General features: G+C 42.7%; 1 protein-coding gene across 3 annotated transcripts; it reads left to right on the top strand.

Annotated features, from left to right (window-relative positions):
• The first annotated feature begins 559 nt into the window (after positions 1-559).
• On the top strand, positions 560-14,122 carry gpr139 (G protein-coupled receptor 139). Of its 3 annotated transcripts, none has more exons than XM_028600688.1 (3): positions 560-716; positions 6,574-6,576; positions 13,140-14,122. In XM_028600688.1, exons 1-3 carry the CDS (start codon positions 569-571, stop codon positions 14,120-14,122), a joined length of 1,134 nt encoding a protein of 377 aa, XP_028456489.1. In that variant the 5' UTR covers positions 560-568. The 3 variants fall into 3 exon arrangements, with proteins under 3 accessions (XP_028456489.1, XP_028456490.1, XP_028456488.1); XM_028600689.1 differs by lacking the exon at positions 6,574-6,576 and adding an exon at positions 2,391-2,393 and having other exon boundaries at positions 563-716; XM_028600687.1 differs by lacking the exon at positions 6,574-6,576 and having other exon boundaries at positions 569-716.
• Positions 14,123-15,625: the final 1,503 nt, after the last annotated feature.

Below are 15,625 nucleotides of genomic sequence, written 5' to 3'. Positions count from 1 at the left end.
TTTGTGTCTTTGTGCCCTCAAACAGGAACCCTTCTTTCTCTCTCTGAGCATCCATCAGCCTCCCGCCCTCCGTCTCTCTCCCTTACTTTTTGCTCTCTTGCGTGCCCTTGCTCTCCATCTACCTTCCTCCCACCTTCCTTCTTCCCCTCCCTCTCTCCTCCTCCTCCTCTTCCCTCCTCCTCCTTCCACTGCGCTCTCGACTCGCTCTCATTCCCCCTCGCTCACACACTCAGGCAACATCCTCCCATCTCCACTTATTTCCCTCTCACCTCTCCGCTCCTCTTGCCTCCTTCCTCTCCGTCACCTACTGACACATATCATCTCTGGCATCTCCCCATCTGTTGTCTCCCTCTCCCTCCATTCTCTCCTCCATTTCTCCCTCCTTCCCTATACTCCCTCACACACTCAACCTTGCTGCCTCGCGCAAACTCACGCATTCACACACTCTTGCTGATTGGCACTCAAGGACAGAGCACCCTCTCTCCCATACCAGTGACCAGGCGGTTTGCTCGTGTGGCCAGGCTTCTTGACACTGAGCTCAGCTGAGGAAGAGGACGAGGAAGAGGCCATGGAGCACAGCCACATCTTCCCTGTATTTCCCCCAAATGGGAGCACCTGGAGCCCAGGGGAGCATCCCTCTGAGTTTGCCCAGGGATGCCCTCTCGGACCACTGCCTGTCATCTACTACAGTGTCCTGCTCTGTCTCGGCCTGCCGGGTAAGATATTTGCACACAAGTATGTTTTATGTGTGTGCCCAATCACATGCACGTCTCATGCTGTGTTCATTTGCTCATCGGTGGGTTGCAGGACTCATGCTTTGCATCTTGATTTGTTGTGCATTTGTGTGCAGGTTTGAGTGAGTGTATGTTGTAAACACCTGCTCCAAAATGTCACTCTTTACACACATGTGTGTTTGTGTGTGTGTGTGTGTGTGTGTGTGTGTGTGTGTGTGTGTGAGAGAAAGAGAAGAGAGAAAGAGAGAGAGAGAGAGAGAGAGAGAGAGAGAGAGAGAGACAGACAAAAAACATGGAGGTCAGATGAAAGAGAAAAAGTGTGGATGCCTAATCAGAGGTTGGTGTTCAGATGTTGAAAGCCCTCCCGATACACATCCACGCTTCCCCAGCCGATCACCAGAATGCTGGACTCATTCTGTGCTAACATAAAGGCTTAAAATGTCAAATGTTTTACTATTTAATCCTGATTTTAATGAATACAATCAGTCTTGTCTTAATTGTCTTATTATATGCTTCATCCCTTTTCCTTGATAAAGACTGGGAGTAAGATGTTATCAACAACCTAAGCTCAAAACTAATCTGCAATGCAAAGTGCAAAGTCTTTGTATGCCAAGACTGCAGTTGCTCCACAAGATTTGCAGCCTTGTACTGTAAAAGTAAAAGTCTTTCTGATTAAATCTCGCCTAATTATTTCTCCTGGATGGCAAATCTAGTCTTGCACAAGCAATTCTCTCTGCTGTCATTTAAAGTTTCTCCTGCCTCGGACGTATTATTTGATTCTGCTGCGGAATCGTCTTTACAAATGCAATTGAGGCTGTTTGTTTAATCACTGAGTAACAATAACCCAGGACTGTAATGCAATCTTACAATGGTTGTCTGAATTAATGGCAGGTTGAGTGCGGCGGGCTGATACTTTGCAGCAGCCGAGTTTGACTTGTTCAATCATTATGACACAGCTCGTTCCACTCAAGCTGAATCATGAATGTTTCATGTGCGCGGCATGTGTGAGTAGTGACCTACAGACCCACACGTATTTAACACTCTTGACGGATTGGAGGCTGTTACCTTGATTACCAGGCATTGTTTCATTAGTAATAACAGCAACAGGGCTTCAGGGAGACTTTGTCGTGTCTGTACATTTCTCACAGTTTGACATTTGAGCTGCAGACAGAGAGGGGTCACATTGAGAGCACAGGTTTGAGGATGAAAAGAGAGATGATGGAAGGTGATGAGAACAGGGATTATGCAAGTCAAGTGGTGGAGAACGATTACTGCGTGACCTAGGGAAATAATGAACCAAAATCTTGGGGTGAACAGAATGGGGTATAAGGAAGACAAGGACACCCAGAAGAAGAAGGAGAAGAAGAAGAAGAGCGGAGTTAAGAGAAAGAGATTAATTTCAGCAGAGCCAGTGAAGTAGCACCTCTGAGCCCTGAGTGGGGGAGCTACAGACGACGGAGCTGAGACAAATTGCTACATTTTTAATTAATCGCTAACTCTCTCTCTCTCTCTCTCTCTCTCTCTCTCTCTCTCTCTCTCTCTCTCTCTCTCTCTCTCTCTCTCTCTCTCTCTCTCTCTGTCTTTCTCTGCTCAACACACCACACTGCTTGAGACAGAACAGAGTGTGCTGGCATAGCAAACAGCACAATGAAAGAGTTGGTGCTTTGCCTCAGTCTTTGACATTCTGGGATTACAAAAGTGAGGCCTGCTCTTTGTACAGTAAAGTATATCTGAAAAGACTCAAAGCTAAGACACATACTGTACAGTATGTTGAAGCTGATCTGTTCTGTACGACAAAACTGGATGTTTAAGTGAAGCTGCTCTGAATATCCGGGTTGAGACAGCTGCTTTCACGCGTTGTCGTTTGAGTTGAACATTTCTCTACACAATCAGTTCATTATGATGCTGTTCATAGACTTTTTACCTGCACACATACATTTGAAATTGTTAACTCCAGGTCACTGTTGATGTTTGAATATTGCCTTTGCATGACCTGCAAATGTAATATTGATAAAATGTATGTGCAGCAGGGCACAAAGCCACTAAAAGGATTGAATAAATTATATTCTTCTTCTATTTAATAATTCTACGTTTGTAATTAGTCATCAGGCTCCCATAAAAGACAAAAAATACATTAAAGCATTAAATAGTTGAGGGATTTAAGATGGCCCGCCTATTTAATGTCACAACTGAACTATGGTGGAAGAAGAATTCAGATCATTTACTTTTGTATTTAATTATAAATATATATATATATATATATATATATATATATATATATATATATATATACAAGTAAATTTAATATTTTATGAGATGATCCTTTGTTTTCTATGCAAAGTTGTAATCTAATCTAAATTGTAATGTAAGTAACCAGTAATTTTAGCATGAAAATAAAAGTAGGAGAGTAATGACATTATTTGCCTTGCAAATGAGGTAGAAGTAGAAAGAAACACAAAATGTAAATACAACCTTTAAATTGTACTTTACTTAGTTAATTCCAAGCACTTCAATTTAAATCCTGTGCGCACATTTGAGCAAGGAAGTTTATTTTTGACCTTGGAAACAGTGAGACTGCCGTAACAATAAAAACAAGAGCATCAGTCGTTTCAGCAAATGCCCAGAAAACCGTATTTGTTTAAGTTCAACTGACGTAGATTTCTAGTTGCCATAGGAAATATGAATCTGGTCCTCCAGGAGCAAAGGAGGAAATAGAGAGACAGTGGTGTTTCCACCAAATAGCATTGCCAATTTTCAGCCAAATTTCCAGATAAATTGGCAAAAGAAAATGCAAAGTGATGCGCATTTCTATCCACTCCCGTTATTCGAATATCAGGAGTTGGGCTCATCTGAATAAACAGTTGATGGAGCTAATTCTTCAATCAGGTGGTCAACAATTCACACTATGACATAATTGAAAGAGCACCAGTCAGATACCACTTTTATTTTTGAAATGGATGGCACTGTATAAAATGGTAGATTGATAGAGAACATGCATATGTGTCATTCTGAAGGGCAGTTACAAATAGACGTATTCATTTAATTTGGAGGGTTTGTTGGAAATAGTATGTGCAACTAAATACTCATCCCTCAAATTTCTATTGACTTTTTGAGCGCTTACATCAGGCGAATTAGACTCAGGTGTTATCACGTAAGCTAAGTGTGGACGTGCCAACAAGTGGTTGTATAGTGTGGAGATGTGTGCACATTGTGTCAGCAGAAATGTGTCCCTCCTCCAGCTGTGCAAACGAACCTGCATCAACTCACGTACTCCATAGTATTTGGGTGCGTTCCTTTCCTCTTCCTTGAAGCTTCTCGCAGCTTGTGTGGCTGTTCGACAGTCAGTGGTGTGATTAGTGCAAGTGAGAGCTGAAAAACATCTCCTCCTACTCCCACTTATCCATCCACCCCAAGGGGTAAAAGGTTGGGGATGTTCAGCGCTAACAACCCTCTATTCCAAGTCAAAGTGGTCAGGTGTCAGTCGCATCTGTGGTGTGATGGTGGCTTGTTAATAGATACTATCACTCTAGAAGTGGCGTTTGAGATCAGTAAAAACTGGACAAAGAGGAAAGGATGTGAAAGCATTTGTTTGACACAAAGGAAAAAGATAGTGAATATTTAAATGTAAGAGAGTTATGAGCTCTGGTTTGTCTCCAGTCGGCAGGAAGGAGTGGAAGGGAGGGAGAGAAGTGATGAGCATGTCAGCTTGTCATGGGGGAGATGAGCCAGAGAGGGCGCGGGAGGACAGAGAAGGCAAGAGACGAGGGACGTGTTGTTTGAGGCAATAAATCAGAGATGTTGTTGAAGCAGTGACAAAGCTGACTTTGTTTGACCATCTGATAACAAAACCCTGTCACCGCTGATGAAAACACTGCAAAGCCAAATCCCTGCGTGTCGTTTGGCATTTTTTTGGACAACCGTAATGCATCAATCTGAGGTTAATTATAGTGCTGTGATCTGTAGACGTTGTCCTAATGTTTCATATTTCATCCATTTACCCTTCTTCTCGTCTGTTCTCTGCATTTAACTCTCTAACTAACTCTTACCTTTTAAGATATTTTTAAAGCTGAAACCTCATAAAAACATTTGGAGAAGATCCAAGAGCACATTATAATTGTGGCACTGTTTATGAACCCTTTAAACATGATAAGCTGAGTTTGTCAGTGTGCAGTGTCTCTGGCAGTCACTGTCTGCAGGGATAGCCTTGATGTAAGGACAGTCATGTCCAACAAACTTTGACTCACTCTGGCCTGTCTGTAAAATGAATGGCTGTAAGAGGTGAGCAGAGGCAGAGCACTGCAGTAGCATCAATATCATTAGCAGCAACCAGGGCTCGTCTCTCTCTTAATATGCCCAGCAACCTTAAATATCTTGTTTCCTTTCATATCTCTCCTTTTCTCATTCTTGCTCTATTTTCTTTATTGCATCTTTCTTTTTCTTATGAGCTTCCTCTACCCTTCCTCATTAACTCTCAGATCACACACATCAGGCTGATGCTCACAATAAAATGTGTTGGATTGAAATTATCACATTTTCATGGCATTACAATGCCTGATTTTCAATGAACGATTTCACTTCATGACAACATCAGGAGGTTTCTATTAATTTTAAACCGTTTTAAAACATGTCAGTAAAACCATACATTTATCTTCAATGTATGTTTTTTGTGGCCTTGCAGCAGGGATGTGGTCCTGGTTTCCGTTTGGAGGAATTAAGGAATCGCCCTGCTTTATGTCCGGTCTGACACTTAGAGAAGAGAAAAGGGAAATGGTTGTCATCAGGAACAAAGTGCTTGTGACCTTTGAAGCAAGCTTTGATATTCACCCCCTCTCTGTCTCTCGCCTAACCTCCTTTCCTCCTGCCGTCACTGCTCTCCTCTATACCCTCTCTCTCTCTCTCTCTCTCTCTCTCTCTCTCTCTCTCTCTCTCTGTCTTTCCATCTAATTCTCTTTCCATCTAATCCTCCACTCATTCCCTCTCAATAGCCTGCTCTCTTTTTTTAACTCTCTATGACCTTCCTCACACCGCACTTCACCTTTCATCTAATTCCTCATCCCTCTCTTCTCCACTCCTCTTGTCTTATTAGCCTCAGGATAAGCCGTCAAAGCCAAACTTCAATTTCCTCCAAATGACAGAAAAAATCCTTAATTACAATGCTCACTTTCATTGTCTTTTTTGGGGTATAATTTCCTTTTTTATAGGTTCTGTGTGTGTAATATGAGGCCCATGAGAAAGCCTAATGACTAGTGTGCAGCATCTTATGTTTTGCCATTGGTTTCGAGGGGTTACGGTAAGATGCGCAGTGTCATTTGTCGACAACCCTTCTGAACATGTCCCTTTACTGGTGGGATGAGTCAGCCTCGTTACACACCTCGAGGAGCACGCTGTGGCTTCTCTTTTCCCGCTAAACAACGTCAATGGCCCTGTCCCTCGTCATATAAGAGAAGCAGCAGGGGGGACTGCAAACACAAAAGCACTCCCGAACAAAAAGACAGAGTCACCCGTGCAAACACACACACAAAATGTACTATACATTGTTTTCCCCTGCAAAGAGAAAAGATGTGGACATTGTGCATGTGTCTCCGCCTGAATGTCCAGGCATGGGATGCACATGTCTCTGTATGCATGCCTGAATGCCTCTGTGTATATGTTGTCCTCATGTCTCTGTTCTGTGTGTGCACGAGTATGCAGCTCTCCAACTCATCTGAGCCCCTTCCCTGGCCCCCAAGACAGCATAAAGAGCAAGAGTCAATTGAATTGAATGGGCAACCCGGTGCAAGCTGGCTAGAGCTAAATGGAAATGTCAAACTCGCCATGGATCCCTTTTGTTTGTCTGTAGAAGGTCCTGTGTCACCGGGGAGCCCAAACAGAATAATACCCAGCCAGTGACAGTCAACACCTCACTGTTTCCATTTCATGTCATCCCTCTCTGTTTAGCAGTATGTGGATAGAGAAAGAGCGAAATTGAGGTACGTAAGGGGAAGTGAGGCGATGGATTAAAGGTGACGTACATTTTGCAGGGTTTGTAATACCTCATTTTCACTGCATCGTTCGGCTCAACTCACCTTGACTCAACTTACTTTTGGTACCAGTTGCTTTTCTCTATTTCGTTTTCATTGCAGATATTACCCCCTCCGTAGTTAGGATTCTCAGCTGATCGCCATAGCGGCGCCAAATAAAAATGCTGTGACATAATCTTCAACGCGCCTTTTGCTGAATCATTTCATCTGTAAATGTGTGCACTTAATCAATTGTACGGCGTAGTATAAAACATAGACTACGCTGCAGGGTATGCCGCAGTTTTGTGGGCTGTGATTTTTAAAAATCTGGGGTGAGTGAATAAAAACATTGCGGTCACTTGTGATGGTAGCATTGCTATTTAAAAATGGTGGGTTTGTACATGATGTCCCGTGTCGCGCTAGTAACAATTGTCTCTGATCAATCAGTGGTCTGCAGTGTTTTAACTCCACATTTAGTATTGGCTCAGCTCGCTTGGAATCTCAACCAAGGTAGTACCAAAGAAAGTTCCAGGTACTATCCACGACTTTTGCTAATAAAACAAAAAAAAAAGAGCAAATCGAGTTGAGTAGAGCTTTGATGTACCATGCAGTGGAAAGGCAGCAAAATGGACCCCCACCAGGAAGCTTATGAGCAGCTCAGAGCTTAGCAGCAAATTTTTCATGGTACAATAAAACACAAACACTGATAAGATCACTTGGATAAACCAGATGAGATGGTGCAGGTGTGTGTACATAGGAAATGACAGCTGTGAGAGGCAGCTGTATGGGAAATGATGAATACAAAGAGTCAGTATGACCAAACAGAGACAAAAGAGTTTGTTGAAACAAGCAGTAGGCCAAAACAAGAACATAAAATCAAAAAGCTCAACAGATGAGCAGCAGATCAGAGTTTTTAGACTTTCGTTTATTCACAATGACCCCTCAATGAGGTTTATGGACATAACAGACATAACAAAAACAAAAGAAATAAAAGGACTGCAACTAACAATGATTTTTATTGTTGATTAATCTGCCAATGGCCAACATACAATGATACACGTCATCTTGATCTTAAAATATAATGTTGCTGGAACATAGTGACATTATCTCTTCTTTGAAATGTTGTAGACTATTTGTTCTGTGCACAGAAGAGCTATATATATATATATATATATATTTTTTTTTTTTTCAAATAAAAAATCAGTCTTAAAGAACCTGATTATTACACTGAATATTATTAAAAGTAGCATAATGCTTATTGAAGATTGAAGATCCATATCCCTAAATCCAAGGTTAAACTAAAATTGAATGTATTATAGATTACTTAATTTGCTAATTGCTTATTGTTATTGTGGACCAAACTGACCACCAGAAAAGAAGAAACACACATAAAGTGTAAAACCAGTAGCTGATAAACCAAGCAAATTGCTAGCTCTGAAATTAAAACAAAGCAAATCCAGAGCTACTATCAACAGCATCCGCACGGACCAAGGTATCTAAACGAATCCTAAAGATACCACCACCACTTTCCAATCCTTTTATTCAAAATTGTATGAATCCTCTTGCAATCCGGTTCCGACACAGTGCTAAAAGTTCCTGAAAGAGCTAAACCTGCCTCTTCTTGACCCAGAGGAGGCAGAAGAACTGGGTCAACCCATTACGTTAGAGGAACTCAAATCAGCATTAAAAACAGCTAAGAAAGGGAAAACACCGGGGTTGGATGGAATTCCATCAGAACTTTTACTACAGTACTTTGACACAGTAGGACCTATCATTTTACAAACTTTAACCTCGGCCATAGAGAGGGGCACCTTTCATCAACAAACCAACACTGCACTAATTTCGGTCATACACAAAAAGGGCAAAGATCCTACAGAGTGCTCAAACTACAGGCCCATCAGCCTCATTGGCACTACGCCTAGAACGCTTCATTGAGAAGCTAGTCCACCCCGACCAATCAGGGTTTACACCAAAGCATCAAGCTGCAGACAATATACCCAGATTACTCCATGTAATAGAAGAAACCAAAAACAGCAGCAGTTTTATAACTGGACACGAAAAAGGCTTTTGACCGCCTAGAGTGGAACAACTTATGGCAAGTAATGGAGAGGCTTGGTTTGGGAGCCAAATTCATTGACATGGTACGTACTTTATATACGAATCCCACGGCCATAGTCTCAACCAGTGGCCTGCATTCACAGCCATTCCCCATCACGCGGGGATCGAGACAAGAATGCCCACTATCTCACCTGCAATTTGCAATCTCTCTTGAACTGTTAGCCCAGATGTATGTAATGTCCAGATTAAATCCAATAACAATTCAATATCGTTATTTGTAGATGATATTTTGCTGTTATGTTGTTTAATTAGTATTGGTGGTGCGTTGCTGTGTGGAAAGGAATTCTGTGTGAAAAGGTTTATTTACATCGAAGAAATTCAGCATCAAGCCCTGCAGAGCTCGGAGAGCGACAGCTACCCAGATTCACTCTAAAGTTCTTTGTGTGTGGACCACATATCTATATTCCATAGATTGTGGTGGTATCAATAACTGACCAATGGCTTCAAGCCAACTGGCTCTATCTAAGGGTCCATTGATAATGCATCCCAGATGTCTTCAGAGAAGTGTCCAACGAATGTAGGCTAAAGTTCATCTGGGTTTCTTTGTTACCCAAAGCTTAAATACAAATCATATAGAATATGCAGATACAATAAGATGACAATATACCTCAGTACATATCTGACCTTGAGAACTCTATAAAATCAATTGGAATAAATCTAATCTGCTCCTGTTGAACAACAAACAGGTGACATCAGCTATTAGTGATACAATACCAACCCAAAGCAAAATTACATATTTGGGCATCACCTTCACACATCGCTACAGCGAGTTGTCCAGGACAACTACGAAACTATACTAAGTAGCGTTCAAAGGGATCTGGCTAATTGGTCTGCGCTGCTGGCATCGCTACGGTCCAGGATTGCTGTTGTTAAAATGAACATAGTTCCCCGTGTGAATTTCTTAAGTACAATGATCCCCTTACCCCCACCAATACAGTACAGTAATTCGGCATTATATTTGGAATAATAAACAACCTAGGCTAAAATACTCTACTCTGCAACGTACCACAAACACGGGAGGCCTGGTCCCCAACCTTAAAGTGTACCACAGAGCCTTTCAGCTACGGGCCCTCAGAGTGTGGATGGACCCCTCATCTACAGTCCCATGGAGAGAAATAGAGCAAAACCTTACTTGAAGTCTAAGACTGCAATACCTTGCCTTCACAGGTGTGTGCCCAAAAAATTGTATACTATCCTATGGCCCTATTATCACCAACACAATTACCAACTTTAAACAGGTGGAGGAGCAACTACGTTACACCAATAAGTGGCATTTGATACATACCATACATTTAATGTCTGGTAACAAACTTTTTGTTTATAACCAGTGGAGTGACAGAGGTATTAATACTTTAGACCAGCTATTCAATGATGAAGGTATGTTAAGTTTTGAAGACCTGAGAGCTAGCTTTGAGGTCCCTATGACATCCTTCTTCCTTTATCTTCGCTTAAGATCAGCCCTAAAATGTTATGGAGTACCATGGGGAAACAGTCTTGAGATGCACCCTATCATTAAATGGCTTGTTGATTCTCCTGTGAGAACTCCCAATAGTAAAGAAATGGGAGCGAGAGTTGAACCCGGAGGGGAACGTAATTAATTGGGAGACAGTTTGGGACAACATTTCCCACTGTTCCAAGAACCCAAATCACCAGCAGATCCCCTTCAACATATGCCATACGTCTCTAAAGCCATTCCAACTCCTTATTGCACGTTCTGCCAACATGAACAAACTGGAACTTTCCTGCACGGTCTGGGAGTGTGAACAGGTGCATGAGTTTTGGAATAAAACAACATCAATAATATCTGATGTGATAGGTTGTCAACTTCCTACAGACCCAATTGTTTTTTTTACCTAATGATGACTCTAAATTTCACCTACTTGGGAGACAGAAGAAAATTTGGCTAGCCGGATCAACTGCGACCAAAAAAATTATAGCTCAGCGTTGGCCCCCCCCACTCACTTTGTATAAAACAGTGGTTGGCGTATTTTCTGGACATAGTTATGTTGGAACTCTCTACAGCAAAAATTAACAAAGCCAAATCATCGACTATAGACCTATGGAAAAATGCAGCAGCACAGGTATCGGTCCTAATGACTTCAGCATCCTGCGTTTTTGTTTTTGTTTATTTGTTTGTTTTTGTTTTCCTCGAGACCACAGAGGGTGGGGGGGGTGGGAGAGGGTTGTTGTTCTTGTTCAGTTGTATTTTTCTGTTCTGTATGTTCAAAAATCTATAAAAATAATAAAAAGGTTATCTTAAAAAAAACTGTAGCTGAAAACAAAGAATCAATAAAACATCAACCAAGATTTGACATAAAAGCAATTTAACTTGGGGGTTGTAGTGCAATCCAGCAGCCCTACATGGCTTGTCGAGTCATGTAAATATCTTTCACGTCTCATTTATGTTTATTGATTGATTGTCTGTTAATGTATTGCCGCATCCCTAATGATCTCTGTGTGTGTGTGTGTGTGTGTGTGTGTGTGTGTGTGTGTGTGTGTGTGTGTGTGTGTGTGTGTGTGTGTGTGTGTGTGTGTGTGTGTGAGAGAGAGTGCGTGTGTGTCTTCTGTGGCACATCCTCCAGTCTGGCAAGGACATCTTTAGTCATTATCTGGAGCCGGCTTTGTAATTTGTAATCAGCTGATAGTGGCTGAGGCTGTGAAGTGTGATCTACCAGACTCCTAGCTGCCATATTTAATCCAATCCCAGATCTATTACTGCAGAGGGGACAGGACCACAGAACACACAGTGACAGCTGCTAAGTGCATTGAAGTTTCAGTGATGCTGCAATGCAAATCCACGTCAGAGGCATCTTTGTCTGAGACAGATCGGACATGTCTTCATGCCACACCAGCAAGTTTCACTAAAGGAAGTTGGCTAGCAACAAGAATGGACATTATTGACTGTAATTGATGTTAGTTTAGGTAATTGAACCAGTACAGCATGAAATAGGAATCTTTGGATACATTGGAAAATACATTCAACAGGTTTAGTAGATAAGTAAATGTAAACATAACATAGTTAAAACATTTTGTTATGTTTACATATACTAAACCTGTTTTAAAAAATAACAGGTGACGTACAATATTATACTAATACTAATATTTAGAATTCTCTGTACCGATATTTACAATGATTCATTCAACTGATATTATTCCTTTTACATCCCAGCAACACTACAGTGTAAGCAAAGCCATTGTCTTGTGTATAGTCTCTTCCAGGTTTGGGAAACATTTAAGCAAGCTCACATAGTCACCTGGGAATAATATGCACACATGGTGACAGTGGGAAGCAGGGAACCGAACAGGACAACATAGAAAGAAGACGTGTAATGAGCCTGTTTAATACACCAAACCAAAGTGCAGTACCATGTGAGAGGCCGAAAGCTGTGCTCCTCCTGTCTGATTTAGGCGCGCAGAGGTCATGCATTGGTAGAAGCAGCAGTGGGATAAATCAGATCCAGGCCGTTTCCATGGTTTTTTTAGTAAAAAAAATGAAAGCCCTCCTGGGCTATTCAGCTATCGTGTGAAATAAAGCGACAGAGTTGGAATAAATAAACAGAAGGTGGCGAGGGAAACAATTAATTTGGCAACATGGAAGAGAAGGTGTAGGTATATGTCTGGGACATGTAGTAAAGATAAAAAAAGAGCAGCAGACGGTGGCGTCCTTGTGCTTTGTTTTAGGAGATAAATTGCCGGCGGCAGAGTGGCATGCAATAGTGAACTCAGTAGTTTGCCAAGGCTGTTGCCCTCCTCTTTTTGTTGTGGCTTTACTCTTTATTATAGATAACAATTTGGCCAAAGGCGGAGGCAGGTGCTGCTGGAATTACACAGCAGGTGTAGATGAAGGGGAAAAGGGAAGGGAGCAATAAACAGAGGAGGGATTACACAGTAGGAGAGCTGGTTGAACGTGGTACATACTGACTGGGGACGATAACAGATTTGATTTTGTGTGTGTTGTCATATAGGCTGAAACTGAAAGAAAATGTGTGCTTGGTGCTTTTGATGGTGCCCAAAATTGTTTGTATTTTGTGTTTGTGTTGCAATGCAGTTACACTTGTGTGTTAGCTCTACCTAGACTAATGTCCGCTGTCTCTATTGCTGTTATGTTTGTTGTTGCTTCTTTTCAATTGCCTGCCCACTAACAACATTTTTCTGTTTCCTTCCCTTCCCTAACCTGTGTCCATCTTTTTCCAATCTCTCAAAACTATTTTATTTACCATCATTCCCCTATTTCATCCACCTATTTACTTTCAATCACCTCCCTTCCTCCCCTCCTTCCTCCTTCTAGCTAACATCCTGACCGTGGTTATCCTGTCCCAGCTGGTGCTGCGTCGCCAGAAGTCTTCCTACAACTATCTCCTGGCTCTGGCAGCCGCTGACATCCTGGTCCTGCTCCTCATTGTTTTTGTCGACTTCATATTGGAGGATTTCATTTTGGCCGCACCGCTGCCTCCGTCATTAAACAATGCGGTGCAGGTTCTGGAGTTCTCCTCCATCCACACCTCCATCTGGATCACCGTGCCTCTCACCATTGACCGTTACATCGCTGTTTGCCACCCGCTGCGCTACCATACAGTCTCCTACCCGGCCCGCACACGAAGGGTGATATTTGCTGTGTATATTGGGTGCTTGCTCTCTGCAGCTCCTTATTACTGGTGGCCTGAGCTGTGGCACAGCCTGCCTGGGGTGGGTGGTGGTGGAGGAATAGTGGAGGGCAACAGGAGAACCGTGGCCCAGCATGTCCTGGTGTGGGCCCACTGCGCCACTGTCTACCTCCTCCCCTGCACTGTCTTCTTCTCCCTAAACGCTGGCATTGTTTGTAAGCTACGCCGACGACGCAGCTGTTTCCGTCTGCGCGGCTACTCTACCGGCAAAACCACCGCCATTCTCCTTGCCATCACCTCCATTTTTGCCGTTTTGTGGGCACCACGTACCCTCATGATCCTCTATCACTTCTACTCCCCTCCACCAGCCTCACAAGGTGCCGGTCGACTGCTCCACATGCTCACCGATCTGGCGAACATGCTAGCGTTGCTCAACACCGGGGTCAACTTCTTCCTCTACTGCTTCATCAGCAAGCGTTTCCGAGGCATGGCGGCCAACGTGCTGCGAGCCTTGGTCCACTGCCGGAAGCAGCCGCCGCCATTCTACGCCAGCCACAACTTTTCCATCACAAGCAGCCCCTGGATCTCACCAGCCAACTCCCACTGCATCAAGATGTTGGTGTACCAGTATGACAAAAATGGGAAGCCCATCTGTATTTCCTCTTGAGTCCTCAGCCACCAGCAACCTCCCCCAACCTCAGTTGTTGGGGAACATTGTCAGGCATTGTCTCCTTGTTGACCAGCTTTGCCCGCATGGGACTCTTTGAGGCTCGAAAATGTGAACACACCTGGAGAGCACATAGGTGACAGTTTAGCTAGCGTTGAGAGATAACAAAGTGATTGGATAGAAAGGTGGAATAGCAAACAGCAGATGCCTGCTTGACAGAAAATTGCCTCTTATGTTCAATTCACAAAGCAGCAACCAGCTGTTGATTGTAACCTCCATGCAAAAAATACAGCTATTGTATAAGTGACTGACTCCAGACTCACAGACTGATAAAAGGTATAGGACCATCATCTATTATTGACGTTTATGAGCCACACCACGAAAGAATAAACTGGCAACTAGATGAATCCTTGGTGAAGCTCAAATGCCTGTTGACATTGAATTCTTTATGGACGCTCTCTGTTGCACACTGCCCCCAACGGTGAGGAGCTTTGAACAGCTGTGTCTTTGTCCGTTGGGAGTCATTTCCAGAAAGCAGAGATATCCAGTCAGAGTCTAGGCACTGAACTCGTGCAATGTTAAAACAGTGCTGTCATTTCCAGTTGAATATGCAGAGGAGTCTCAAAGGCCTGTTAATTTGGGCTTTTATCAAATGAACAGTGTCAAGATGTGTGTGTGTCAAGTTCATCTTAGCAGTGCAGGTCACTTACAAGTCGGCGCTCTCTATGGACATTACCCCACAGATTGTGGTAGGATGAGTAGACTCTCTTCTTATTGTTGGTTAAATATTTATTAATAGTAGACTTGACTGTTATTGTAGCTTAACAAAAATACAGGACAAAAAATATGACTTGGGGTCAGATCCAAGGTGTCATTAATCTAGTAATCACATTTCCAGTATTAGGAAGAGGAAATTTCTGCTATTAGTAGATAGTCCTCTATTAACTATTAATGGTCCTTGATGATTTACTGTTAGCCATTATCTGGATGAATATAATGAATGTAACATCACTTAAGCCCTTTAGCTTTCTGAGAGACTGAGAGAAAAAAAGAGAGAGATAGAGAGAACAGACAAGTCTGCACTCCATCCCTTTCAGTTTGTGTTCCCTCATCCAAGGTTTTCTGTCCCATGATGCAGCAGTGAATTTGGTCTCAGGGTCAAAGTGACACATTTCATCTCTGCTCATTCTGCAGGTGGCTGATGGCAATTCAGTAACATTTTACAGCGAAACACAGTCACCTACATCAACTTTGTCTCAGTGCTACCTGGTAACAAACTATAAATGCACACACACACACACACACACACACACACACACACACACACACACACACACACACACACACACACACACACACACACACACACACACACTGTGCTCTGTATTGCCCACAGAAAGAGAAAGAGCACATTGAGATCAATGCACATCCATTTTGCAGACACCTGGGGCATTACAGGTGTTCATCTATCTAGCGAGAATGGAGCTGCGCCAAAGGGAAGAT

Source organism: Perca flavescens, chromosome 15 (genome assembly GCF_004354835.1).
Source record: "Perca flavescens isolate YP-PL-M2 chromosome 15, PFLA_1.0, whole genome shotgun sequence".
NCBI lineage: Eukaryota > Metazoa > Chordata > Actinopteri > Perciformes > Percidae > Perca > Perca flavescens.
This window is presented reverse-complemented; position numbering and strand designations above follow the sequence as displayed.